Source organism: Aplidium turbinatum, chromosome 5 (assembly GCF_918807975.1).
Source record: "Aplidium turbinatum chromosome 5, kaAplTurb1.1, whole genome shotgun sequence".
Lineage (NCBI taxonomy): Eukaryota > Metazoa > Chordata > Ascidiacea > Aplousobranchia > Polyclinidae > Aplidium > Aplidium turbinatum.
The window spans coordinates 19,321,826-19,348,859 of record NC_137476.1 but is presented as its reverse complement, the minus strand read 5'-3'; the positions used below and the strand labels follow the sequence as shown (position 1 = coordinate 19,348,859).

The following is a 27,034-nucleotide window of genomic DNA, read 5'->3' as shown; positions in this document are numbered from 1 at the left end:
AGTAATTTAATTGGTTACGTGTGGTGGTGTTTAACAGGCATCGATGCAATTGCAGCAGAAAATGGCCAAATTAAATTCTCAATCAAATGAACAATATGAAGCTATTGCACAAGATCCTATAAAACATATAATGACAGTAGTTGAAAAGAGGGTACGGAATATGGATAAACGCAAGGTAAACAGTTGGTTGTGCAATCTTATCATCATCTTATGTCATCTTATGATGTTATGTATCTTATGATGTTATGTATTAAGTGACAGTACTATTGTGTATGTATTTTTCATGTACATATGATCGTATTTTTTTCATTTTCTGCTCCCACTAATATGTCTTCTAAAAGTTTGTATATGTTATCAGATGTTATTGATGGTTAGAGTTATTAGTTATGAAACTAGCTGTTAACCTAATTAACAGCAAATGCGTTATGCATATCAGAATGATGAAAAAGCACCTCGGTGCTTACAACATCAAATATTTATTATTATTATCTTTTTGATTTCCATCTTTACCATCCATTTAGTTTGTTACCTGTCTCATTGACAAACTTGAGGGCTTTTTGATCAAATGTTTTGTTGTACGGTATTCAGTCTTACGTCTGGTAGCCTACTGCTAGTTGAAGATTTAGATTATGTAAAAAGGCGGGAAAGCTAATCTTCATGTCCATCTTCAGACATGCTTTTGGTGTCTTGCCACAACCACATGCTCTTGACCGGTATTTAACCACCTCCTTTTTGAATGTTGATCCAGGGCTCTCGCTACTCATCTATGCAGCTTCCTTGTATTTGTTATCTTATATATATGAGTTGTCATGCCTATGAGTAGTTATGTTCAATTCATCACATGAAAAATTGTTGCTTTCTATATCTTCACAGCACAGAAAAAGGACATTTCTCAATATTGTTTTGGCTAACAAACTATATATAAGACAAAGTCTTACTTTGATTGCTTTATCAGTTATAACTTTTGCATTCAAAATTCATAAAAGGCTTCAAACATCCACATTCGTTCTGTGTTTAAAATCCTGCATCTTTCCGGAATGGCCCGTTTCAAAGACTTAGATTCGGAGAGATCCCAATTTGGAGATGTGGGACAAATGACCAAAAAGTCTCAGCAAAAAAAACAGTTGTTTCACAGCGTTTCATGATTCCGCTGTCTATTAAAACAGAAATGTCTACATGGAGATTGAAATTCTTTAAAATCCCACAGCAGCATCTGTTTATTTAAAGAAATTAGTTCATAATGTCTAGAGATTATTCAACTAAGGGTCTGCTACTATTCGGTGAGTCCGATTCGGTGAGTCCGATTCGGTGAGTCCGATTCGGTTAGTCCGATTCGGTGAGTTCCTAACCTGTAAACCCTAACCTCTAACCCCTAACCCTAAAACGGCAATGATAATTAGGCTACGGTACCCAATAATTAAAAAAAAAAAATTGAAAATATCACCAAATAGAGATCGGACTCACCGAAACGGGCCATTTCGTTCAACTAAAGCAATGTTTCTCAACCTTTTTTGGCCCAAGGCCCTCTTCATGAATTGGGAAATTTTTACCGCCCTTTAACCAAAACAATTGATTACGAAAAGCGAAAATAAAACAATAAACACTATTAATACTACAAAAAGTGCTCAATGCCAAGCAAAAAACCAAGCAGAGCGAATTACATCAGATATAGTTAGTTGCCAGTCTCTAAAACCCTTACAGCCTGTCTTATCCTAAAAGAGGGATCATCAGATGGTCCTTATTCAAATAGAGTTATATATATTTCTATTATATACAATAAGAACCTTTTGATGATCACCCTTTTAGGGTGATAACATGCTGTAAGGGTTTTAGAGATTAGTAACTAACTACATTTGATGAAAAGCAAATATATATTGGCGAGCATGAAAACAGTATAGGCCTACTGGTCGTCAGTGTGAACTTTGGGCTTGGTGAGAACGGAATGGCCCGTTTCAGTGAGTCCGAGTCGGTCCGATTCGGTGATTTTTTTTAAATTATCAGGTACCGTAGTCTAATTATCATTGCCGTTTTAGGGTTAGGAGTTAGGGTTAGAGGTTAGGAACTCACCGAATTGGACTCACCGAATCGGACTCACCGAATAGTAGCAGACCCTGGTGAGAAAGTGCCAGTTTCTTCACATCTGATGTAAAGCCAGTGAGAAACATTTGAAGATCACCTCTTATGTCAAGTGGGTTTCTCTGTTTGGTGTGTAGCAGAACAACACAGCTGAATCCCTTTTCCACTAGGTATGAGGTAGAAAAGGCTGGGTCTGCTACTATTCGGCGAGTGCCCGATTCGGCGAGTGCCCTATTCGGCGAGAGCCCTTTTCGGCGAGTTCCTTCATCGGCGATTTTTTGAAATTTTTTTTTTAAATTATCGGTACCGTAGCCTAATTATTATTGCCGCTTTTACATCGTTTTAACGACGTTAAACGTTAAAATAAGACCCCAACCCCCAACAACAGTCCGTTGCAGAATATAAGTTCAATATTTTAGATACAAGTTAGGCCTACTTTTTGTGGATTTTTAGGATGTCGATTGTGGATTTTGGCGAGTCAGGCATATATGGGTCTGCTACTATTCGGACCATTTCGATTTCTGACCATCATATGAAAAACAATACACGTCAACATAGCAAAGGTAGAAGCGACAAAACGCGAACGTTAAAACGTGCTTGAATTCGTCATGTCAGTTCAGTTGTTTTTCTTTCTGATCATGATATCAAAAACAATACGTCAACATAGCAAAGGTGTAGAAAAAGGTAGAAGCGACAAAACGTGAACGTTAAAACATGCTTGTGACCGAAGTAAGTTATTGAGTTGAAAGAAATTTAGCACGGTCGCAACACTTTCAGAAAAATTTAAGATATGAAGGAAAAATAAAACAAAGAAAATGTTACAAAAAAAAAATAAAATAGATCATGTTTATGTCTATAAGTTAGTACTTTTGAATAGTTAAAATGATTAGTTTGGACCAACAAATGTGTGGCCTACAGCTTGGATTGAAAGGAAATTATCGGGTACCGTAGCCTAGTTATCCCGACCAGCAAAAAATTGTTCCAAGAACACAGTTCATTTTTACATTGTAGTAACAGAATGAAAAGGCTAAACAAATGTGTGGCCTATCGTGTTAACGTCGCTAAACGTTGAAATCGTGTAGAAAAGGGAGCTTTTGCTGACTAGGATACTTTGAAACTGAGAAACATTCACAGAAGCCCTACGATTTATTCCAAGAACCCATTTAGCATAACATTTCATTTGTACATTGATTCAACGTCTGAATACATTATCTTAAAAATGCAACGTATCGTAGGGCTTCTGTGAATGTTTCTCAGTTTCAACGTATCCTAGTCAGCAAAAGCACCCTTTTCTACACGATTTCAACGTTTAGCGACGTTAAAACGATAGGCCACACATTTGGGTAGCCTTTTCATTCTGTTACTACAATGTAAAAATGAACTGTTAGGCTAACTGGGTTCTTGGAACAAATTTTTGCTGGTTGGTATAATTAGGCTACGGTAGCCTACCCGATAATTTCCTTTCAATCTAAGCTGTAGGAGTGTAGGTCACACATTTGTTGATCCAAACTAATCATTTTAACCATAGGCGCCTAAGCCGTGGGGGCCAGGCCCCCACGCATATTTTGGCGTGGGAGCAACTTTTTATGCGGCATTGATACATAAAACAATAGATGAACTAGTGATCGGCAGCAGGAAAACATTTTTAAATACAAACCGCAACAGCTTCGCAGTAAATAATCACTAGAACGAGTAGCGATGCTACAATCCCACCCCAGACAAAAAAATCTGTCATTTTTACGTTGATTTAACGTCTGCAGACGTTGAATCAATCTAAAAATGACTGATTTTGCTGCCTGTGACATAGCAAAAATCTACCATTTTGCGTCGATTCAATGTCATCAGATGTTGAATGCGCCTAAAAACAACATAATTTGCTACGTTGACGCAGCGTGCGTTTAACTTAATGCGCTTGCAAACAGCCTCCTGTCGCTTTCGAAAGTCGAAACCTCTGCAGAGAATTGTCGCGGCAGTGAATCGGTTGCTGTGAAAATGAACTTGAAGTCTCGGCCCGAGGTTACCACTAACCAACATAACAAGGGCTGGTACAAACCGCACTGCCCACAGTCGCACAAGCGGCATCATCAACACAACAACGGACTCGCGCAAGTCCGTTGCCATAGAAACCCGATCAAAGGCGGGGAATATGCGCATCTTTTGTTTCATCTGCAACACAAAAACGGGCGTATTACAGCGAATTGAAACTTGAAAGCTGGTCAGCCATAAGTTGCGATATTGTAGTGAAAAGGGAGCAATGTCAAGTCGAAAACTTAATCAAAGGTCTCTCTGTAACTATTTTTCAAGGGCTGTTTACGGATGTCAGCAACTTTTAAATTTATTAAAGGTGACGTGCTGTTGAATTGATGTAAACATGAATGATTTTGCTTTCAACAGGTATATTTTCAAGCATATGATCAAGTTAGTATTTTCATTCCATTTACAGTATACCTTTTAGTAAACCTTTTCGTCTCTTGTTTCATGCTAATAAATCTAGTTCGTTGCTAAACTTTATGTTGCGCTTAGCTTAAAGAGTTGCAGTCCATCAACCGCTAGCCAACGCAGACGCATAGCATGTGTTTTGGTCGAGCTTTGTTTATAATAATTAACGGTAGGTCGAACGTAGCGATAACTCCGAGTGTGGCAATAAAAGCAATCCTAGTGTGACGACATAATTACGTCATCCATCTGCGTGACATTTCGCTGAATTTACGTTGCTGCTGATGAAACACGCTTTCGCCCCCACGGCCAAAAAAATAGTTAGGCGCCTATGATTTTAACTATTCAAAAGTACTAACTTATAGACATAAACATTATTTTTTTTGTAACATTTTCTTTGTTTTATTTTTCCTTCATATCTTAAATTTTTTTGAAGGTGATGCAACCTTGCTAAATTTCTTTCAACTCAATAACTTACTTCGGTCACAAGCACGTTTTAACGTTCGCGTTTTGTCGCTTCTACCTTTTTCTACACCTTTGCTATGTTGACGTGAATTGTCGCTTCTACCTTTGCTATGTTGACGTGTATTGTTTTTCATATGATGGTAAGAAATAAAAACAAACTGAACTGACATGACGAATTTTAATTTAATAGTTCAAACATTTTATTTTTATTCCTTTCTGCACGATTTCAACGTTTAGCGACGTTAAAACGATGTAAAAACGGCAATTGCAATTAGGCTACGGTACCCGATAATTTCCTTTTAAAAATTTCAAAAACTCGCCGAATAGGGCACTCGCCGAAAAGGGCTCTTGCCGAATAGGGAACTCGCCGAATCGGACTAGTCGAATCGGACTCGCCGAATCGGACTCGCTGAATCGGACTCGCCGAAACGGGCCATTCCGGGCTTATATTATACTGTGCGTAAGAGCTGCATAAAATCAGGAGAAGAGCCGCAGGTTGGCCAGCCCTGAACAAACACAAAAACCGCTTACATAAATGATCCCTCCTAATTCTTTAAATATACAGCAGCCATCCTTAGATTTTCAAGAAAGCACCGAATCGGCCTTATCCGAAAAAGGCTGTCACCAAATTTAGATATCTCCGAATAATCCCAGACCAGTACTTTTCACAATAACTTTAGCCACTGCTTTATTAAAATTTGACCAAATCAAACATGATCTTTCTCATCCTTTCACTAATTTATGGTCAAAATGGTTTTTATCTGCATGGTCATTGGTCATCAATAAAATTAACGTTACAAGAGATCTAATGCAAAGGAGGCAAACGTGGCCTATGGAACCATGTTCATAGTTCTCAAGAAGGATTTGAAGATGGGCCCATTCAAACACATGAAGAAACAGTTGCTAAATGTCAATACCATTAAGAAACGTCTCTCCAAGAGCCAGAATTCTGCTCTCATGCATTGAAGGAGGAGGCACGCTGCCAAACCTTGTGTTCAGCGATTAGAAGAAATTTGATGTCCAGCATCATTTCAACAGTCAGAATGATCGTGTTTGGTCAAGAGATGGTGACATGGAAACCTGGGTAATCACTTGGAGACAAGGGGTGACATCAATGATGGTGTGAGCCACAGTCAACGAATCAGGAAGGAGTCCATTGATTTTTGTGGACCAAAGAGTGAAATTTAACCAAGTAAACTACCGAAATTCTTAAGGGTTTATTGTTGCCTTGGGTAAAGAAACACTTCAAAAAACGTAATTGGTCATTCCAACAAGATTCTGGCCCTTCACTTTCACATGGAGCAAAGAGAATGCAAAACTGGCTTTCAGCCAATGTGCTGTTTTTAATTTCCAAGGAAGAATGGCCTCCTTCATCCCCAGACCTGAACGTGAACCCCCTATACTTTGGTATTTGGTCTTACCTGGAGAGCAAGGTTTTGACTAAACACCACCAATGTTTGGAAGCACTGAAGGCTGATCTGAAAAAAGAATGGATCTATAAGTAAATACCTCAAAGAGTTAATCGTGACTTTTGCAGTTTCTTTTCGAAGCGTCTTCGACTTGTTTTCGACGCAAATGGTGGACACATTGAGTAAAACTTTTTTTCATAAATATTATTATATGTTTATTACTCAAAAAATTGTCTACCATTTGTAAAGTACAGTTGGTTGAAGTTGTAACGTTAAATATTGATTACCGTCATGTATTGCACAGTGTTATTATGTTGTTAAATTGTTAATGTTTTGTGTATTTTTATATTTCCTGGTGCTGACCTACGTATGTGAATGTGATATAGTCATATAAAGCTAACATATGGAGGTGGTGACTTGAGCAAAAGCAAGTTTTTCAACTGTTTATTTCAACACGAGGGTACGAGTTGGATGCAACCTAGTTGCAACCTGGATGCAACCAACACGAGTTGGATGCAACCTAGTTCGTACCCTAAACAGTTCGTACCCTCAGTTCGTACCCTGAAAAGACTGTTTATTTCAACTGTTTATCTAATTTCGAAGACTGAGTCACCAATTAATTGGTGACGACTTGAACTGACTTCTGATTCTGAAGTCCTAATACTAGTGCTTGATGTTTATTAGTCGCTTTCCCTTTGTGAGATTCTCAGCAGGGCACTTCACGTATTAAAATTTATAGTGTTTTATCAGTCTAACCTTTTAAATCATCTTGTTATTTTTTCTTGTGTAGGTGAAACTTGATGGATATCGAAAGATGTCTTCACAAGGTGTGACACTTGACCCTGATCAAAAAGCTGCTGTTCGAAAATATAATGAAGTTGTTGGAAGTCTGGATTTTGCTAAAGAATTGATAAAAACATTCTCTTCTTTGTCTGTTGAGGTATTAATCAGTATTAATTTGGAGTGGTCTGTAATAATCTACTGTATATGAGACAATTTTTTATGCCTGACAACATGTTTTAATGTAGTTGTTCATGTCAGGTGATTTAGAGCTTTATATGACAGTAACGACTAGAACATCACACAACTCAGGCAAAAGAGAAAGTTGAAAAAAGAAAACTAATCTGGAAAAATGATGGTTTGCGAAAATGAGAGAATTGAAAGTAGTTACTTTTAGCGCCAAAAAACTCGAGAGTGCGATGTTTTAACTATTTCCCGATTAGTTTTCTTTTTTCAATTTTCTCTTTCGTCTTAGTTGTGTGATGTTCTACTCGTTACCTTATATGACATGGTCGACCTTTGTATTAAACTTTCTCATGATATTGTGCAGACTGTGCGAAGCTGACCAAATTAATTTCAAAAGGCTAAGTTTTTAATCAAACAAGAGTTTAGGCAGCATAAGAATTCAAAGTGTTTGATGTTTTTGTAAATTTGAAAGTGATTTTTTTATAAAATTACCACAATTATGTGTTTTAAATTTTACTTCAAATTTTTCAATTTCATTTGAAATTTCAGTTCGTTTATTTTGTTGTCATTTCACTGGCCAACAACAAATTTCAGTTATTTAAGGGTTTTTTGTCTCTAAACGTATTACTGTACGTACTTCCACTGGTATCAAAAATATCTTTAGTTTTTCTAATAATCAATTTATAAATTGTATATACATACAATTTATAGAGTATCAGACATCACTATTAAAAAAAAAACAACATGAAATAAGTTTCGCTTATATCATAAATCTTACTAAAGGTTTAAAATATTATCGTACAAGTATTTTGAAAACGTTGTGTACTACAGAAAAACAAACTCAGATTTCGAATCAAGGCATAAGATTTATTTAGAAAAGTTTATGTGTATCTCTGATTAAAAAAGTTGGTTAAAATTTGTTGTCTAGTGTTATAAACTATTTTACCATTGAGCATTGAAGCAATCAAACACTTAGTTTCTGATTGTCTGAAGCTACAACTTCATTATTTTCGTGTTGTCTCGGATGATATTTCACAACTTTTTAAGGTACAAAAGGCAAAGGAGCAGATTAAACTAAAGGAGGAGAAGTTGAAAGAAGAAGAAGAGTTGAAAAGATCACAGTTTGTTGCTTCTTGTCTCCTTCTCTTGAGACTTCTGTCTTCTCAAGATAAAGTTCAAGAGGATTTTTTAAAAGGCGAAAATAATGCTGTGGTTGGTCTTTCAATTGCATTCAGAATAGCATAAACAGTTAAACACAGATAAAGCCTCGCTGATGCTACGACACAGCATTTAATGTAATATACAGATACATACAAACTAAAAAATGCAAGCGTATTTGATTATAGAACTTTTGTGTGAAGGGCTAAAGGCTCTTCACATAGTCGCCCTTAATTCCTTTGTGCATTTCTTTATTTCATTTCATGTATGTATAATTGTATAGAGTAGGCCTTAGTCAGTTGATCAGATGCTTGATAAGGGCTACCATGTGGTATATAGCCAAAAACGTTTGCAAGTTTATTTTATGTTTGTATGCATTTTTCCGTTTTGCAGTCCTGGAAAACCCCACCAAGTGGTTAAACTTCAAAACACCATAACCTTTTAGTGAAATGGAATTTTTTCAATTTTTTTTTAGTCTCATTTTTTGACCTACGATATATTTTAAACCATGGCGACCTTTAACACAGGCCGTGACAACGTGCAGTTTGCATCTTCTAATCTGACTGAAGGCTGACTTGATCTGTTGGTAGCCAAAATCGCTAGTATAAGTTGATAGTTTGAGTAATTGCCTAGTAAATATATATTGTCTATAGTTCATGTATATATACTTTGTGTGATTTTGAGTTACTTTTGTACTATTGTTACCATACAAATAATGGACTAGATTTTGGCAATTTTATTGGAAATACGAAAAGCGCCTGGCAACACTGGTAATTGGGAAGTATTTGTCATTTTTTAAACGTAAAATTAGGAATTTTGCAGTGATTTATGATAGCTATGTTTTAAACTTAGAAGATAATTGTAAATAAGAATATCGCATCTCTAAATTGTATGATACAATAAAGTACAACATGTTCCAAAGAAAATACTAAAACCGGTATACACTATACGGCGATGTTTGTTCTTGTATATTTCAGCCAAAATCAGGCAACCTATTCTTAATGATAAAATCATTTATGATTTTGTAATTTCACAGGAAGTTGAACAGAGTGACATGGATGTACTCTTGCAGTTTTATGAAAGTTGTTTAAAGCTGACGGCCGAGGCTGGGAACAAGTACGTCGATTTTTTTAGATTTTTTTCACCTAACAGATTTTTAAGTTAAAACTAAACAGTAAAATAATCTGTCTTGTGTGAAAGAAGGACCTTACCTCATTCACACGACCTCGCGGCAAAAGGGTTGGCCACAAACTAGGTTCCAACTCCCCATTTGACTATCTAATCACACCTGAACTGGAGCCGCTTCATTTGACCGGCTCTTAATAGGTGCACCTAAAAGACTGCTCCCGAAAATTTGAAGTAAATTTAAGGTGTTTTTAACAAAAATCCAAAATGGAAAAGACGAAATTGAAGAAAGTACTTTTCTGAAGAATGTGAAAGACACCAAGATTAGAAAGTTCAGTCGCTTGTAAAATCATTTACAACAATAAACTAGGCTACCTGATTCATTGAACCGAGCTGATTTAATAAAGTCAATAAATTTGTTAATAATAAAGAGAAATAAACCACGACCTGCTGCTGCAGAGAGACCATAGAAGCATTCCCATTATAAATCGTGGCGGAATTGTTGTTGAACAAGAAGAAAAACAGTTTTGAATTGAAACACTTCTGGTGTATGTGCAAAATAGTGTTTATTTGCATGAGTGCTATACATGAAGTTGTGTAAAGACTGTTTGTCTGCTTATTTTTTGTGCTGCCCGATTATTTCTTAGATTGGATTCTGGAATCTGACATGCAGAATCATCATTCATTTACAATAGGCGATTATCTGCCCTTGTCATAGTTTCCTTCTGTCACTAATCTACCGCCACACTTGTATTATTTTTGCAGCATGTTGAACGAAACGAAAGAAGCCAGTCAACATCTCAACAGACTGTATGATGCCAGTAATGCTGCAGTGTGTGGAAGCACATGTTAGTATCGGTTATTTTTTGTGTAGTTTTAAAAGATGTTTTGTAGTTTTAGCATGACTTTCATGAAGCACCAAAACGGTACACGATTTTGGCGTTGAACGCTAACGAAGTCAGAATGGTGTAGGATTTTTACTTTGTTTCGTCATTATTTCACCACGCCTTGTTTGTGTGAAGCAAGCGAAGTTGTCGTATCAGCAGTTCGCGAATCCCACAGTGAAATTACTCCTTTTTGGCAATTGCCATGGCAAACGTTGTGGCCGCTTCAAGCTGAAATGATCCGAGTAGGACTTTAAATGGTTTGCTGTTTATTGCAATGTACAGTATGCACTTTGCTGAAAAGCCATTTCTGTCTGAAACATTTCTTATTGAATATTAGTTGCAACATATTTAAATCTTGGTAGTGTGGCCTGAGAGCGTGGAAAAGAGAATCTGAACAAAGTTTCACCTTGAGGCAGCAGTGATATCACTATCCATTGCTTCGATACTCCAGTAAGTTGCTGACAGTTGAAACGATGATGTATTTTTTGCACTTTCGACTGTGTCGCATCTACCCTCATGACACTTGGACTAATCTTGTGTTTTTTCATTGGTGGCGCGCAATGTTGTGTATGAAACAATGCATGAAATATTTTTATGTTTGTTCATAGATGCTGATATCAGATCGACTTTCATCAAGATTTTGGAATGCGACTACTTCGAGAGTTTCCCTGACTACACTCAATTTGACGAACCAGGTGTGAAAGCTGTTATGACAACTTTACGAGATTTGTATATTGTCTCTGCATCTGAGTTTTCCAATTTGGATTTTTTTCAGCTAGAAAATCTGCCCTTTTGAAAGGGTAATAATTTAGGAGCAAAATGGTCGGAACGCCTGGTTAATCTAATAAAAAAATAAAGACTCCAAAATGTACTATACTAAACTCATGTTTAGCAAACTTTTCAAAAACTAAACTGTGCTATAAATGTGACATTTATAGCACTGAAGATGAAGACAATTTATTTGTTGAGCATCAGTTTAGTAGAAACAAATATCCTTTTTAAATGGGTCCACGTCTATTAGGCGCAGACAGTTAGGCGCTGGTCAAATAGGCGCGCACACTGTGGCGTCTGGATATTTAGGTGCGGAACACTGTAGCGCCTGTTCATTTAGGTGCCATTTCCTAGTAAAGTCTGCAGATTGTATCAGCTCAACTTTGGCAAAACCTAGTCGGGGTTTTGACGCAAAACTAAGTTACTCTTCACTCAAGCCTACCACTCGCTTGAATATAGGCTACGGTATATTTTTTTACTGGTTTTTAATGTAGTTATTATTTGACTTATATAACTAAAAGTGAACTCAGTCAAGTTCGGAAACTTGAATAATAATTTATTGATAAAGCTTTTGCCAACGCAAACCTGGACTAACAACAAATAACTGCCGAACACGCTTATTAAAAAAACAATATATTTTTCTGTTCAATATAAGATTTTGTGTGAAAAGCATTGCCGGTTTAAGCAGCTTCACTCACTGAAGTCATGACAACAACAAATAAATGCACGCGCATTAACAAAACAACATATTTTTCTGTTCAATATAACATTTTGTGAAAAGCATTGCCCTACCTGCCAAGCTTGTATAATACAATCTGCAGACTTTGCTACGAATAGCACCTAAACGAACGGGCGCCACAGTGCTCCGCACCTAATTATCCAGACGCCACAGTGTGCGCGCCTATTTGACCGGCGCCTAACTGTCTGCGCCTAAAAGACTTACTCCCTTTTAAATAGGGCCACTGTGGCTGAGCTGGGATTGCACGCATATTACATACACTCAATAGATTTGAGGATGCTAGATCTTGCATTGTATGGTTTCTTTTAAACAATTTCTTACACAATTTGTTTGGTTAAAACTGATGTGCAAATCACTGTGCTTCAGTGTAAAAGCTTGGTCATCACTCTTTGATCAACTTTTAATCTAATAATCTTGATTGTGATTGCTACGACCTCATACGTAAAAGAAGGGTTTGATCAGCTGCGTTTGATTTTTTTTTGCAAACCTTGATTGCTTATAGAAGCCCAACAATCAAAGCAAGTTTGGTAACTTTATAATTCTTCGGAGCTACCATTTTCATGACAGCATTTTTGCACCACCATTGTTTACAGAACAATCAGAAACTGTATTTCATTGTATTGAATCTAGAGGTGTACCGATATATAGATATCGGTGATATCAGCCATCGATACTAAAAATGTAAAAAAAGCATTTGTTGCAGATTTTTTACACTCAGAAAAGATATAGACTGTTTGAAGTAGTAACTCACGTCACACTGATGTAAAAAATGACAACTTGTTTAAATTTTTGACACCTCACACTCATGTGGTCAGTGTTCAATCTGAGGTGCGTGATTACACAAATGCGCAGCAACACCAGGGCATTTGCGCAGTGTGAGATTTGATTTCTGCGCACTTGCAACGCTTCAAATTTAAAGCAAAGCTTTTCAGTTTAATTTCTACGGAACGTATCTGTGATCTGTTAAATTATACTTAAGTACAATTAAAGTGTGTGTCTCAAACAAAAAACCATCATCAGTTAAAAAACGACCAAAATAAGTTAAGTCTTTGTCAAATTTTTGACCACAGTAAATGAATCAGTAAAAAATAAAATTGTCATGTTGAGACGCAGCCCGACCATCTAGTGATTAGTTTGGTGAGAACTTGAAGAAACCACCCCATATACTTTGGATGTAGTGCGCTTATCTTAGAAACTTGTGTCTTGATTTGGGGCCCGAGGTCTTATTGGTACCGGACCTACCGTAATTTATCTTGTCAATGACCCTGTTAATGGTCGAAATTTTTTGTAGATGGGACTTGGTTAAAATTGTATATCTTATTCTCAATTACGATCGCCTATTTAGAGAGTTTACGCAAACCAAACGTTTATTGTTTTTTTCAGAAACCCCAATTATGACATTTGTTTCTTCCCTTTATATCCAACTCCCCATCCCCAATCATGGTCGCCATTTATTATTAGACACTACTATTATTACACAACAATGCAATTGAGATTGGATTGATTGAATCTTTAAGAAGGAATAATGAATCTTTGCAAATAACTTATGTCAATTCACAACTTTTTGATAGTTTTATGCAGGGCCGCTGCGAGAATAATTTGTGCCTGGTACCAATGAGATCATCAGGCTCCAAATCAAGGCACTTCCAAGAAACATGCATTATGGCCAAAGAATACACTGTGATTTCGTCAACTTTTCGAGCCTTTTGGATAAATTACTGGCCCTTAAATTCATTCCGGCTTGGGTCCACAAATATATCTCCTGGACCTTCTGTCAATGCTACTCACTATTGTTTTTTTGCGAGTAACGTCAAACTTAGCATGCGATTCAACTACAAATACCAAAACTGTTTCGTGCAGCATAGGCAAAATATCGGTATCGGCCTAATGAAGTGAAAATATTGGTATATGTAGGTAGTTAGGTACATTTCTAATTGAATCCAAACCATTTCATTTACAAAGTGCGTTTATTGTAATGCTGAATTAGAATTACTCTTTATCGAAATTTTGACTTTATTAGAAAAACTAGACGAGACTGGTTTGGAACGTGAAAATGTTGGAAGTTCAGCGGATTTAGAACACGGAAGTGACGACTACCTCAATCAGGTTCAAACCGGCGTGGAATTTACATCACAAACCGCCACTCAAATGGAAGCCGTCGAAGTTGAAGGTAGTTTGCTTGTAGTTAAGCTATATCACTGGAATTATCTTTGTTGTTGAACTTTTGGGCACAAAGAATGACATATCTATTATACGACACATATTGTACCAGGGTTGAGAAAAACCCGGGTTTTTTTGGGTTTTATTGAGTTTTTTTTAAAAAAGATGCAAAAAAAAGGTAGATTCATGCTTATTTCACCTCAAAACTACTTTTTACGAGTGAAGTGCTTTTCACTCACAGTACATGCTTGCATAACTCAATAAAATAATGCACTAGGGCTGTTGTTGCTTGAATGTTGCATCATCCATTAGTTTCAAGATCAAGTTGGATGTTGCATCATCCACTGATTTCTATACCAAGTTGATGCTACCGTGGAGTAGTAGAAATCACATTATTGCATCATTTGTTTAGATTTGAAGGCAAGGAGCATTTATGCCATCATGTTTAAAGATTTTTTATCATTTATATATATATTATATATAGTAATGGATGAGCAATTGAACGATTGCGTGGCCAATTAGGCAAATGCTCTGAAACAGCCATGCGTTAGAATCCAGAATCTGTAATTGGTAAATAGCCTCCTAAATTGCATTTCACATCATATATACAGACTACAGTAGAGTAGTACTTTCACCAATTTAACTATAAGGCCTTCTTGCATAAATGAGTTTTAGTGTAGTATACACAAAGTGACATTACTTGATTTTTGTGTACTGTGCAATATCCACTGCGTTTTCAGTTTATTCTTGGAAATTACTTCACAATCACATCCTTAAGTCCTAATTTAAAGTTTGTTGTAAGTACCTTGTAGTGTTTTTGTAAATTTTTTTAATTTTCCAATAAAAACTGGACAAATATGATGTTCTGGGTTTTTTTATGGGTTTTTTTGTTTTTTTTTAAGTGGGTTTTATTAAAAAAACCCACCCGGGTTTTTTTGGGTCGGGTAAAATACCAACAACCCTGTATTGTACACTTTGGATGTTTCATTTTTTCACTATTTTCGATATTCATAATACACGGGGCTTGATGTAACGTTTTGGGTTGGGCTAACAAACATAGTTCACACTTACGTACTCAAATACAGTGGGCCCATATGCAAGGGCAAAGTGGAATCGTTATTGATGCTCGTGAAAAAGTTCAAAGCTTTTCTTTAATACTATTTTAAGAATAAAACAACATCCTGGAAGCTTTTCAAAGATATCCATTATCCAAGCTTGTGAAGAGCAGTCACAAAGCAATTATTTGATTGAATTTTTTGAGCTTTTTATATAGCTTATGCATTTCAATCCCATTCTTTACGTTTCTAGCAGTTTTTCAAAATTATATACTGTACATTAAAAAAATGGAGGTAAAGGAGTAGTAAGTTTTATCTTCAAAAACTTTCAAGTTCTAAATGAGCAAAAACAAGTTATGCCGTAATACATCAAAGTCCGTTATTTGAAATTTCAACCGCCGTACTGCAATTCTTCATGACATCATAAGGATATGAATTTTTAAGTCGCGAGTTTTTACCCAAAACCCAGCTACATATGACCCAAGGTGTGGTGAAAATGTATTCCAGATATATATACCACAAGTATGCCTGTACTCAACCTACTGACATAACTTTTTAATAAAATATATTTTGTATCTCATTAGTTGAAGAAGATCAATCCGAAGGTCTGGATGTTGTGGATGCGACCCCGTTCATGGATCACGCTGATGCAGTGGTAGAGAATACAACAGTAGGCACAATATTTACATTTTGTCACTATTTAGTTACAATAGTTTTTATTTGTTTTTGGTTGTTGATGGTCTTGTCTGAATAGAGGAAGGTCCGTGAAACTTCTTGCTTGGAAGCTCGGCTTGATGCTCATGTAGAGCGTGTTGCGATACCTCAGCAAGGCACGCTCCAGTGTGACATGTTTCATAATAGTTGGTTAGAAGATTAACTATGTTTCCATATTTTCATAATCCTATAGATCGGGAAGTTCTCATTGTTTACCCGAGTTACTGTCGCCACTACTGCAAGTGTGCTGGAATCGCGAAAATGAAATGAACTATTTGTGCGTATGTGCTTCGCCTACTGTAGTAATCGGACAAAATGAGCTCAGATGTAACCAATCCAATATTAAAGCTGTAATCAACAACAAATAGTGACTGGCGTCATTCAAGTAGCGAGCCATTACGCCACGGCGTCATTCGAGCATCGTAGGATACGGATAGGGTCGGAGTTACTTTAGCAGCGGCTGTAGCGCTATAGAAGCTGTGGGCTAGCAGCGGCTATAGCGCTATAAAAGCTGTGGGCTTGATTTTTGTTATCGGCGCATTGGATCCTCTACTTCTGAACACTTCGTACAAGTAGTTTTGTTGGACAACATTACGAAGAAGAGCTTGCAAAGTTCAGAACATTATAAAGGTACCTAAACAGCGCACAGCTTCCTCCCGTGCTACAACTCTCGGTTATTGAATCTAATTGATTGGATACGTTTTCAAATTTTAGGATGCCGCTTGGATTTTTTGTATATTTGTACTCTAATTTTTTTATGCATTATGTTTTTCAGATCCAGACTTCGTTTGACCAAACAGGGTGTTCCGATCGAAATTTGATAGACACTCATTTGCAACAACAGGTTAAAATGTTTGTTGTGTTGAAGTTGATTTACAAAATTGTAGTTTTTAATCGATCTTTAAAAACGGAATCAACAGTTCATTAATTAAAAGAAACTTCGAGCTATGTACAATAGGGTGTTTCATTTTTTCACCATTTTTGAAATTCAAAATGCCTGGGGTCTCATCTGGTGCTGTTTGAGGTAAAAAGTTTACACACCAATTTTTTTTCAATTGTGACGTCATATTGAGGTGGTCCACGAGGTTTGAAATTTTTGGGCCTTAAAATCTCGAAATTTAGCCGTATCTCCGGAACCACTCATCATAGATCGACAAAATTAGTGCCAAAATGCGCAGAAGGGTCGGTTTCCTATACCTGATGTAGAGAATATTAAGGTCTATCTGCTTCAGAAAAAAAGTTATTTCAAAAAATCTGATTTTTGGTCTATTTTCTCCTGATGAACAGAAATCATGTGATCGAGATAACAAGTTTTTCTGTATTTTTTACTCTTGGAAGCTGCTATTTATAGTCCTCGTTCGTTTTGCAAGACATGAAACGGTAATAATGGAAGGTATTACTATTATAATGTAACCGTTGAAGAAGAGGTATGCTGCTCACCTGCTTTAGATTTTGATTAAGTATCATTATGGCATTAAGGTCATTAGTAAGTCGATGCAAAACTTCAAGAAATTGGATAGAAGTGTGCTTAGCGTTTAAATGCACAGCAGCTATTCTTGTTACCGGAACGTTCACCTGATTAGTTGGTGTTAAGGTTTCAGTAGCCTACTTGGCTTGTCTAGTCTTGCTATCTGGTTAAGCAAAGCCCCATCTTGCATTGTTCCAGAATCCTTCTTGGCACCGTCCACAAAAGAAATGACATTGGAAAGATATATTTCGTATGTGGAAACATGCGTTCAAGGGTATGAATATCATGACCAACTTCATCATTAAAATAATTGACCAGTCGAGTATTGACTCCGGACTTTTTTCCTGTGTTGAGAGCAGTCGTATCAGCCATGGCTGAATATACTTGGGACAGATAAACTCTGCAAGCCTTCTGGATGATGGTGTCAAAAATCAGTTTTGCCGTGACCGACATACTTTTGGAAAAAGATTTAACAGCAAGCACACTTTCGTGCTTCATGCCATTATCATCAACAAGTTGACCCAAGAAAACGTATCGATCTATTTTATTGACAACACGCCCATCATAACATAACTGCATGGCAGAAGCTGAGTTGAAAGGGTTCTCACTTTCCATCAGAGATTTTTCTTTTGTTTTTTGTCGTTGACGGTATACTGTCGAAGGTGATGCACTGATGCAGCTATTTAATCTTTTCCAAGAACCGACCTCATAAGATCTGACTGCTGGCGTACCGAAGTCATCCTATTATCAGCAAGTAAACAACTTCTATCATTTATGGAAAAAAAATGTAGGGGTTGTTCATTTGTTTAACTTCACTGCTCGTTTCCCACCTCCTTTTACGATTTTCCAGTTCCAAAGCCTTTGCTATATGGTTGACATCTATGCCACCGATGAACCTTTTTCGATGTTTTTGCTGATCTTTCAAGAAAGCGATTTCTTTCTCCTGGACTCGGTTTTCGAGTTCACAGCTGCAAGAGAGTTTCTTTTGAAAAGCAACCGGATTTTCAGAGATCGAACACTTGCATGCACGTATATCGAACAAGTTCTGTAATCATTCTTGATTAACCTCATTACCTCTGCGCTTCATTTCCTTCTTTCTTGCTGTATTGTACTTCTCTATCACATCTTTTAACTTTGTTTCAATGCTCTGTTTGCTAAGCACTGGAAGACTATCTTTGTTCCATATGCCAACTACATCTTTCAGCAGTTCATCTTTCAAATGGGGTATTTTCTTCAAAAACTTAAGATTTGTTTCGGTTACTTTCTTCCTCAAGTAAAAATAGTGACTGACTATATCTGAATTAAGGAGAAGCACATTTCTATCCAATTGCTTTAAGTTTTGCATCGACTTATTAATACTTGACCTTAATGCCATAATGACACTTAATCAAAATCTAAAGCAGGTGAGCAGCATACCTCTTCTTTAACGGTTACTTTATAATAGTAATACCTTCCATTATTACCGTTTCATTCCTTGCAAAACGAACGAGGACTATTATTACGCAATAGCAGCTTCCAAGGGTGAAAAAATACAGAAAAACTTGTTATCTTGATCACATGATCTCTGTTCATCAGGAAAAAATAGACCGAAAATCAGATTTTTTGAAATAACTTTTTGTCTGAAGCAGATAGACCTTAATATTCTCTACATCAGGTATAGGAAACCGACCCTTCTGCGCATTTTGGCACTAATTTTGTCGATCTATGATGAGTGGTTCCGGAGATACGGCCAAATTTCGAGATTTTGAGGCCCAAAAATTTCAAACCTAGTGGACCACCTCAATATGACGTCATAATTAGAAAAAAATTGGTGTGTAAACTTTTTACCCCAAATACCACCAGATGAGACCCCAGGCATTTTGAATTTCAAAAATGGTGAAAAAATGAAACACCCTAATGTACAATCCACCCGGAGAAGCAGTGATCTGTCAACTTGCTATTTCTTAGAATCATTTCTAATCAGCAACATTTCAACTATAGTCAGAAGCTTCATGCTGTCAACACCTGGTGACCGTCATCCGGCACTAAATCAAAGACCCTTCAGCTTACAAATGTGCTAGGATCAGTGGACAACCTGCTTGCTACAGACTTCTCCAGTTTTCTTTTTCGAGAGATTTTATTCAACAACTGATAATCCCTCGATCCTAATGTAAATTTCCGATCACCTCGTTGGTCCAGGATGAAGGCATAATCCTCTTGGCCTAACTTTTCCTTTATATCAGGTTTCGCAATGTCGAACAGCAAATTCAAGGTTGTCACAAATACCTGTTGCTGCTGTGTCTGAATGGTACTAGGTGTTAAATTTTGTTCCTTTCATGCCAAAGCAAGTTTAGGCTGGTCCAGTAATAAACTTAACTTGTTTTTAATTGTGGTATTCGATTGGAAACCGGTGTATTTGGCTATTGCACCTTTAGACACCTTTTTCCAAATCAATACAACCTCCAGACATGTTAAATTAATTGCGTTTTGTTTGTTGTTCTTCAGAATTTTGACATAGTAGAAAATCTTTCGAAGAACATCTTTTTTGGTTGGAATAGAGAGAATGGTTCAGCCATTGGCTTTCCAATGTATTTAACGTCCACTGATTTTGATCTTGTTGCCATTGTACTCCAGACTCAAAACTAGTGTTAGGCTACAAGCTTTAATGGTACCGTAGGCTAACTTGTCTAACGTCTTTACTGTAATAAAGTCTAATGTCTGTAAAGCAAAAACGGAACAAAATGGTCAAGTTAGCAGTCTTAAAAATGGGTGTCGAATGGATATTTGGTTAAATAAAATTACCTTAACAGTCAAAATGGATATTTTAGATGTTGGCAAGGGCACCAAGATAAAAAAAAAAATCAGATAAAAGCCCCCCCCAAAAATAAAAAAATTACCATAAGTTTTCCCATATGGCCTATCATGTTCCTATACTAAAAATTTTAAATGGCCATTGCTTGGCGAATACCTGAACAAACCTGCTAAAATCTTTTTTTGGGAGTATTTAGAACCAACCTCATAATCTGAGGGGGTTACCGCCATGTTTTGAAAGAAAAATTTTACTTGACCCACCCTAAGGATCGTGCTTCGCGACCGCCATTTGCATCAACATCACAGACCGGCAACAGTCATTAAGAAAAAAGAGCCTGATTAAAAAGAGTCTGATTAGGCTCATTGTTAATTCTCTTTTAAAGTTGTACTACCTTTCATGTGAAACTGTAGGAAGTACGTCAACGGTCTAACTCTAAACGAAAACTTGACTAGCAAGCTGTAGATTTTTCTAATGTTTTTTTTCTAATTAAAACAAATCTTCCAATTGTGCTTGTTAGAATCAGGTCAGCGTCATGAGCTTCCAGTTCGAGGACCCTCCCATAGACGCTCCTGCTCCAGTAGAGGACACGCAGCAACGACCAGTCCACACTATCGAAGAGGTGCTGGCGGATGTGCAAGGGGAATACAACTTCTTACAAGATTCTATGCTCGATTTCGATAACCAAGGTATTTATCAACAATAGCCATTTTGTTTTGCTGATTGTGTGAAGTGTTGGGAAGAGCAATTTCTAATAGTAACTTCTAGATATGTTTTTCACCGAAATACCGATTTTGTTTACACTTTAGCCGCACAAACAACACAATCCTTAGCCTGTCTTGCATGCAAATTGTGTATTTTTTTTAAAAGGTATTAAAAGTGGAAGTTCGTATACTGGTCATGCCAATCCTTCAAATGAGCCAACAAACAACGCTGTGCAAGACGTCGCTGCTCAGCAAAACACAGCTTTTAGCAATGCTTGTGATCCCATTGAAATAGACAATGCCTACCATAAATCAGGACCAAATTTAATGCCAAAAGATGACATCAACCCACCTCACCCTTCCGCTAATCCCGCAACCCCCCTTTACTCGTCGTCTGCATACACGGAACAGGAAAAAACAGAAAACTACATTGCAAGCAGTAATATCGACCAACAACGCTTGGAAAGCCAAATCAAGGCGCCGACAGACAACTTAGGAATGGGACAAACAACGTTTGGAAGCAACGAACAAACATTTCCTTCTGACATAAAATCTTCATCGCCCGCTCAATATGCCGGTACTCTTCATTCTATGGAATCGTATCAACAACATCAGGAGTTAAATATGGTCAAGGTTAGCCATTTATTACCACTTGAGCGTAATGTAATTTTGTAAGGTCTTTTACGGAATGAAATACATCGACTGTACAATTGTACATCCTGGTGTTTTTTGTTTTACAAAATGCGTTCAGATGAATTAAAGCTGAAGGCTGCACAGGAAGAGTTACAATAATAAGCTATGACTTCGACCACAGCGCTATCAAGGAATATAGTTTCTCTGTTATCATTTCGTTTTAAAATTTCAACTTTGCTGTTTGATGTTTAGCTGTCGATGTTGCAACGCATCAATTTACTTAAACTTTTTGCTCCTGTTTACCAGCGTTTTCTTATTTCTGCTGTTATTTTTTGTTTTATGGCTTAGGCTTGAAAATATGTCGCTTTTACATACTTTTACATACATACTGTATAAATTCAGGATTCTTCAAAATTACAAAATACAAAATCTTGTTCATATTCTGAAAGGATTTGCAACACATAGAATGGGGAAGTTTCCCCATTGCCTTCCCATGACATGTGCTGCTTTCTAGAGGTTTTCACTTCTATACATTCAAGCAAACCAACTTTCCTGTTGTCCGGACCATTTCTGGTTGATTGTTTGTTGTGTTACGCTTTTTAATAATAATAATGCTTGTTTTTATATAGCGCTGTATCCATCACCTAAGCAGACAGTGTCAATGCAGCCGTACAGAGGCGCAACTGAGTACATTATTACCCGAGTCCATTCCATTGCTCAGTGCCAAGCAGGAATTAGATTCAGTACCCTTTTTAAAAAGTCTTTGGTATGATCCGACAGGGTATGGAATCCATGCCTACCGATTCAAAGGCGGACGCATTAACCACTAAGCCACCGAGCCGGTGAATGTTTAGCGGCCTGTTTCAAAGATAAATTACACGAGAAATATAACTTACTTTTATTCAGCAGCCTGCACCAGAAAATACGTACTCGACATCGCCTTTCAGTTCTTTGCATGGGAACAGCCAGTCACCTTTTGAAGGTGCATTGCCCGGAAATGCCATCCCCGATCCCATACCGATGCCATCATCCAACCCCGCGATGATGTCACAAACTTTGAATACACCAGACCCACCAACTACTCACATACCTTTCCCAAACGACAAAATGTCAGGATATCGAAGTTACAATACTTCTGCCCCTACTGGTGGTTCCCCAAGCAATGCTGGCGTTGCTGCTGGTCAAGAAGATCCTTCCGCTCAGTATGCAGCTTTGCAAGAGGTGGGCAGCTTTTAAGTTTTCTTCTTTATGTAGATTGCCAGCCTTCCTTTATATTAATAAACCCCTGTACTAAACCTATAAAAAGCTAAGCATTATTTTGTGTGGACTTACAAATTGTCAATATCATGCAGTAGTTTATCAAGCTTTGAAATCATTGATGTTTGATCGGTTATTCACAGATATTAAACTCGAGGCTTTTCCACGTCTTGTATAAATATATTTGGTTTGAGTTAAATGTAGTGGCAGAGTTACTGAGCTTGATAGCTGGAAAAATAGAAACCTTGTTTGTATCAATTTTGCAGAATCAACCACAAAATACTCTTCTATCTTCCGGCGACGCTGACCACATCTCTCCCACCGGTGTAAAGCAAGATGCAACCCGAAATGATGACGCCATTCAAGAGAGAGGTTTGCTTAATACGACGCATGATGAGTGTTGCATTTGCAGTCAAACAATTCCCAATATCTTGCTCTAAACCAGTGCTTCCCAAACTTTCATCGCTGGCGGCGCTCTTTGAAAACTTATATTAAACATTCACAGCGCACTAGTTAAGCCAAAAATTTGCAAATATTTCAAATGAACAAGAAATCGTATAAATTATTTTTAATACACAAAAAAATGAAAAAGTTCTATGACACTTTTTCAAAATTGAAAACTTGTTTGAGAGAAAATCGCTGCTGGGATGACTAAAGAAATGGCTCGATGTATCGTTGTATTATAAATATCCACTCTGATGCTTCCGAAGTTGACTCCTCGTGTGACCGGCTTATGCATCCACCACACACTTTGCACTAATGTCACGAGGATGTCGTAAATTTGCTTTATTTTCAGAACCAATGAAGGTTGTGAAAGAACCATTGGCCCCTTCGAATTCGATCAGAGCGAGCAATACTAAAGCACCCTCTCATCCTCCTAATCAGCAGATGAACAGAGCTCACAGACCTCCACCACCTGTCTTCCAAAACTTTGGCCAGCAGCCACAGCAAAATTATAACAGAGGAAACATGATGCCGAGATTGCAGGTACCTTCTGTCACAATTATTTAGTTGATAGAAACGGCTTATTAGTAGTTTGCTCCTGTGTGAACTTCATAGGCAATTTGTCTAAAAAAAAGACTATTTTTTTAATTGAAGGGGGAAACGCTGCAAGGCATAATGGGTCACTCCATACCAAGTGATCCAGGAAACAGCAATATTTAATCACACTATAGAACTTTTAATCGAAATTTAGGAGATTTATAAAGCTTATCAGCCTGACTTAAAAAACTATTCACTTTTGAAATAAGACAAAAATTAAACAGGTTTGATAAATTGAACTTGTTAATTTTAGGCATAATTTCAAAGTAATTTTTTCTCGAAATTCTGCAATATTCAACATGATTTGGTAATTGCTCAAATGCTCAAGCTGTTCACTTCAATGTTTTTCTGAGCAAATAAATTCACGTTGAGCACAATACTGTAAAAAGTTTTCCAACTCTGACCGTTGAACTTCCTAAAGTTAAGTTTGAAATCACTAGTTTTTGGAGTGCATTCATGCGAAACGAGCTTATGGAGTTCTGTATCTCGAAAGTGAAATTAGATACAGTATCATTCTTATTTTTGAATTAACGCAAAACTGTATACAAGGAAGTATATGAGGATTTATGACACTAGTTTAACAATTTTTCATGTGCACAAAAATTGTGAAATTTCTCAGTTGTGGTAACTTTGTCATGTTTTGTCCAATTCAAAAATATTTAGTAATTGAGGTTTCAATGTGTGATATACAGCTCTGGATCACTTGACATGGAGTGATCAAGTCAGTCATGTTAAAGATCCATCGAATCTGGAATAGGCATTAAAACATAAGATTATTCAGCCTATTTTTTTCCAATTTTGTGTAACTTCAGTAATTGCATTTCTCAATCACACTCGGATTCTCCTGTAACCATGCCTGTAACAGATTCCCCTCTTACGTTTCTTTACTTTAATATTTAAAATAGTGTAGTCAACTGGTAAAAACCATTTTACAAAGTCCCCCTTGCTTGCCTACATACTATAGCCAAAGCTGTGTTCTAGTATGAACAAAAACTCTTGTTGTTTTGAGCTAGGTTTTCAGATAACTACTACCCTGTACTTTCATAAACAAACACTGCTCGAGTTTTCCAAGCCAGATTTCGTTATTTACAAGTAGAAAAGTTAATTTGATGTTAAAAGAGTGCGAAAAAATTAGATTTCTGCAGTTATTTGTTTGTTCTCACGATTGCCCTTTTTCAGAACCAAAATATGGGAGCATTCTACAATAACCGTGGAGGGAATTACAGACCTAGTCACAATAGAAACTCTGGCAACTTTGACAGCATGGGTCATCCGAAGAACTTTGTGGGGCCTGCGGGTGGATACCAGCAACACCCTCAGCAAGGAAACAGCATTCCGCCTTTTAATTCTCAATACAATCGCCAGGTGAGAAGAAATTTTATTAGAGTTCAGGAATATCAGGGTTCCACAAGCACCAGAGTGGAGGTCTTTGAATGAATAGGCCACTTTACCTGAGATTTATTCATAATAGCAAAATGCAGTAGAACGCAGTGCTATTTTTGATGTGTTATTCATGATTTCATATATGCTTAAGTGCTTATGTAGAGACTGGTACTCTTGCCACTGGTTGTTGAAACTTACAAGAAAGTTTGAAATGAATCTTGTATTTGCATAAGGGAACGTTCAAATATTACGTAACGCCTTCTAGGGGGAGGGGGGGGGGGGTTATGCAAAGCGTTACGTTAGCGTCACATCGGGGGGGAGGGGGTTCAAGCAAAACGTTACGTAACGCTTTCGAGTACGGAATGGTAGTTTTTTGTGCTGAATTTGTAGTGAAAAAGCGTTACATGGGGGAGGGGGGTCAAAAATTCGGAAAAAAAGCGTTACGTAATATTTGAACGTTCCCTAAGTGAACTTGCGAACCTGCTCGAATATTTTCGTGTTGAGAATAACATACACCATACACTTTTTACTTGGTTTAAAAGTGATTGATACATTTAGTATTCACCTGTTCCAAAGCGAACTGGTTAATGGAGTGGTTCTATTTAGGATAACGGGATGTATGGAGGAGGAGTGCAGCGTCGTGGTGGAGGCGGATCAAACAGAGGAAACAAAGGTATTTGAGATGCTAATATTAATTCGTTCTGGTTTGTGCGTAGGATTCAGATCTTTTTTCATTTAAATTGCTCTAGAAGCACATTTCCTACTCTGTTCCGCATTTGTATTTTACTTAAAGCCCCACTCGAGTGAGAGGTGTCACAATTATCACCACAGACACGCGTTTGCATCACCACATTCCTGTCTGTAGTTAAAGCACTTCAAAGAGAGCTTGTTTGCACCATTAGGATTATTCTGCGAAAGCGCGACATTCAGGTTGTTGAAACGAAACTTTTAATAGATTTCGTCAAGAAATGTGGCGAACAAAACCTGAGTTTGTTTGTTTCGATATCTGCCGCAAGAACCTTGGTCGATTGTGTCAGTGATGGTGACGTGCGTTGCGTCATACATTGGTTCAAATGTATTGACTTAAACAATGTCAGTATAGCTGTTGTGACGTAGATATTGCAATGATTCCCAACATTGGTAACTATTCGTTTTTTTTTTAATTAAGGATACCCTCCTCGGGTCAACAACGTGAGGAACAGCAGCTCAAGCAACTACAATCGATCGCGGACATTTAGACCACAGAATCCCGAACAGACCGCTTAACTCCAGTTTTCTCTGTTGTATTTGCTCAACTTGGCCTAAACCGCGTGACACATTTTGTAAAGGTCCTTGAACTATTGCTGCAGTTTTTTTCGTTTACTTCAATGATTTTGCGTTTACCGGAGGGTTGTAATTGCTTTGCAGATGAATGGGACATTTTTCTTGACGTGCTGTTTGAAAAAAATCGAGTCGATGCAAATTGGTTGATTCCGTTGAAGAATTACGTTTCATTCATGTTTCTAAATAAATTCAAGTTGCCAAAATGAAATATCTTTGCGTGTTTCAAATCGAAAAGGTTTTGAATAACGCGGAGGTGTTTGGTTTTGCCAGCTGCAAAGAATTTGTCGGATCAACAAGAAAAATGAATCTTTGTAACGAGATATGCGTTGAGTGTTGGTCTGTGTAGACAATTGTCATGGAGAGGGGTATAAACCAAGGTGTAATGTTAAGCTAGTATTCGACAGAAACGAACTCTGTGATAAACTACGTGAAAAAGCCTACTCGCGCCATATTAAATGTAGCGCTTCGACTTTAGA

At 37.2% G+C, this 27,034-nt stretch overlaps 1 protein-coding gene across 3 annotated transcripts; it reads left to right on the top strand.

Moving 5' to 3' along the window:
- Positions 1 to 26,878, top strand: LOC145770781 (uncharacterized). 3 transcript variants are annotated; one of them, XM_082582499.1, is made up of 17 exons: positions 1 to 175; positions 7,177 to 7,326; positions 8,400 to 8,564; positions 9,547 to 9,626; positions 10,401 to 10,483; positions 11,131 to 11,217; positions 14,053 to 14,202; positions 15,832 to 15,917; positions 16,737 to 16,805; positions 20,738 to 20,906; positions 21,088 to 21,554; positions 22,464 to 22,775; positions 23,078 to 23,183; positions 23,608 to 23,798; positions 25,032 to 25,217; positions 25,842 to 25,908; positions 26,404 to 26,878. In XM_082582499.1, the coding sequence occupies exons 1-17, from the start codon at positions 44 to 46 to the stop codon at positions 26,499 to 26,501; spliced, it is 2,598 nt and encodes an 865-aa protein (XP_082438625.1). In that variant the 5' UTR covers positions 1 to 43; the 3' UTR covers positions 26,502 to 26,878. The 3 variants fall into 3 exon arrangements, with proteins under 3 accessions (XP_082438625.1, XP_082438624.1, XP_082438626.1); XM_082582498.1 differs by having other exon boundaries at positions 22,461 to 22,775; XM_082582500.1 differs by having other exon boundaries at positions 8,400 to 8,568; positions 9,551 to 9,626; positions 22,461 to 22,775.
- Positions 26,879 to 27,034: the final 156 nt, after the last annotated feature.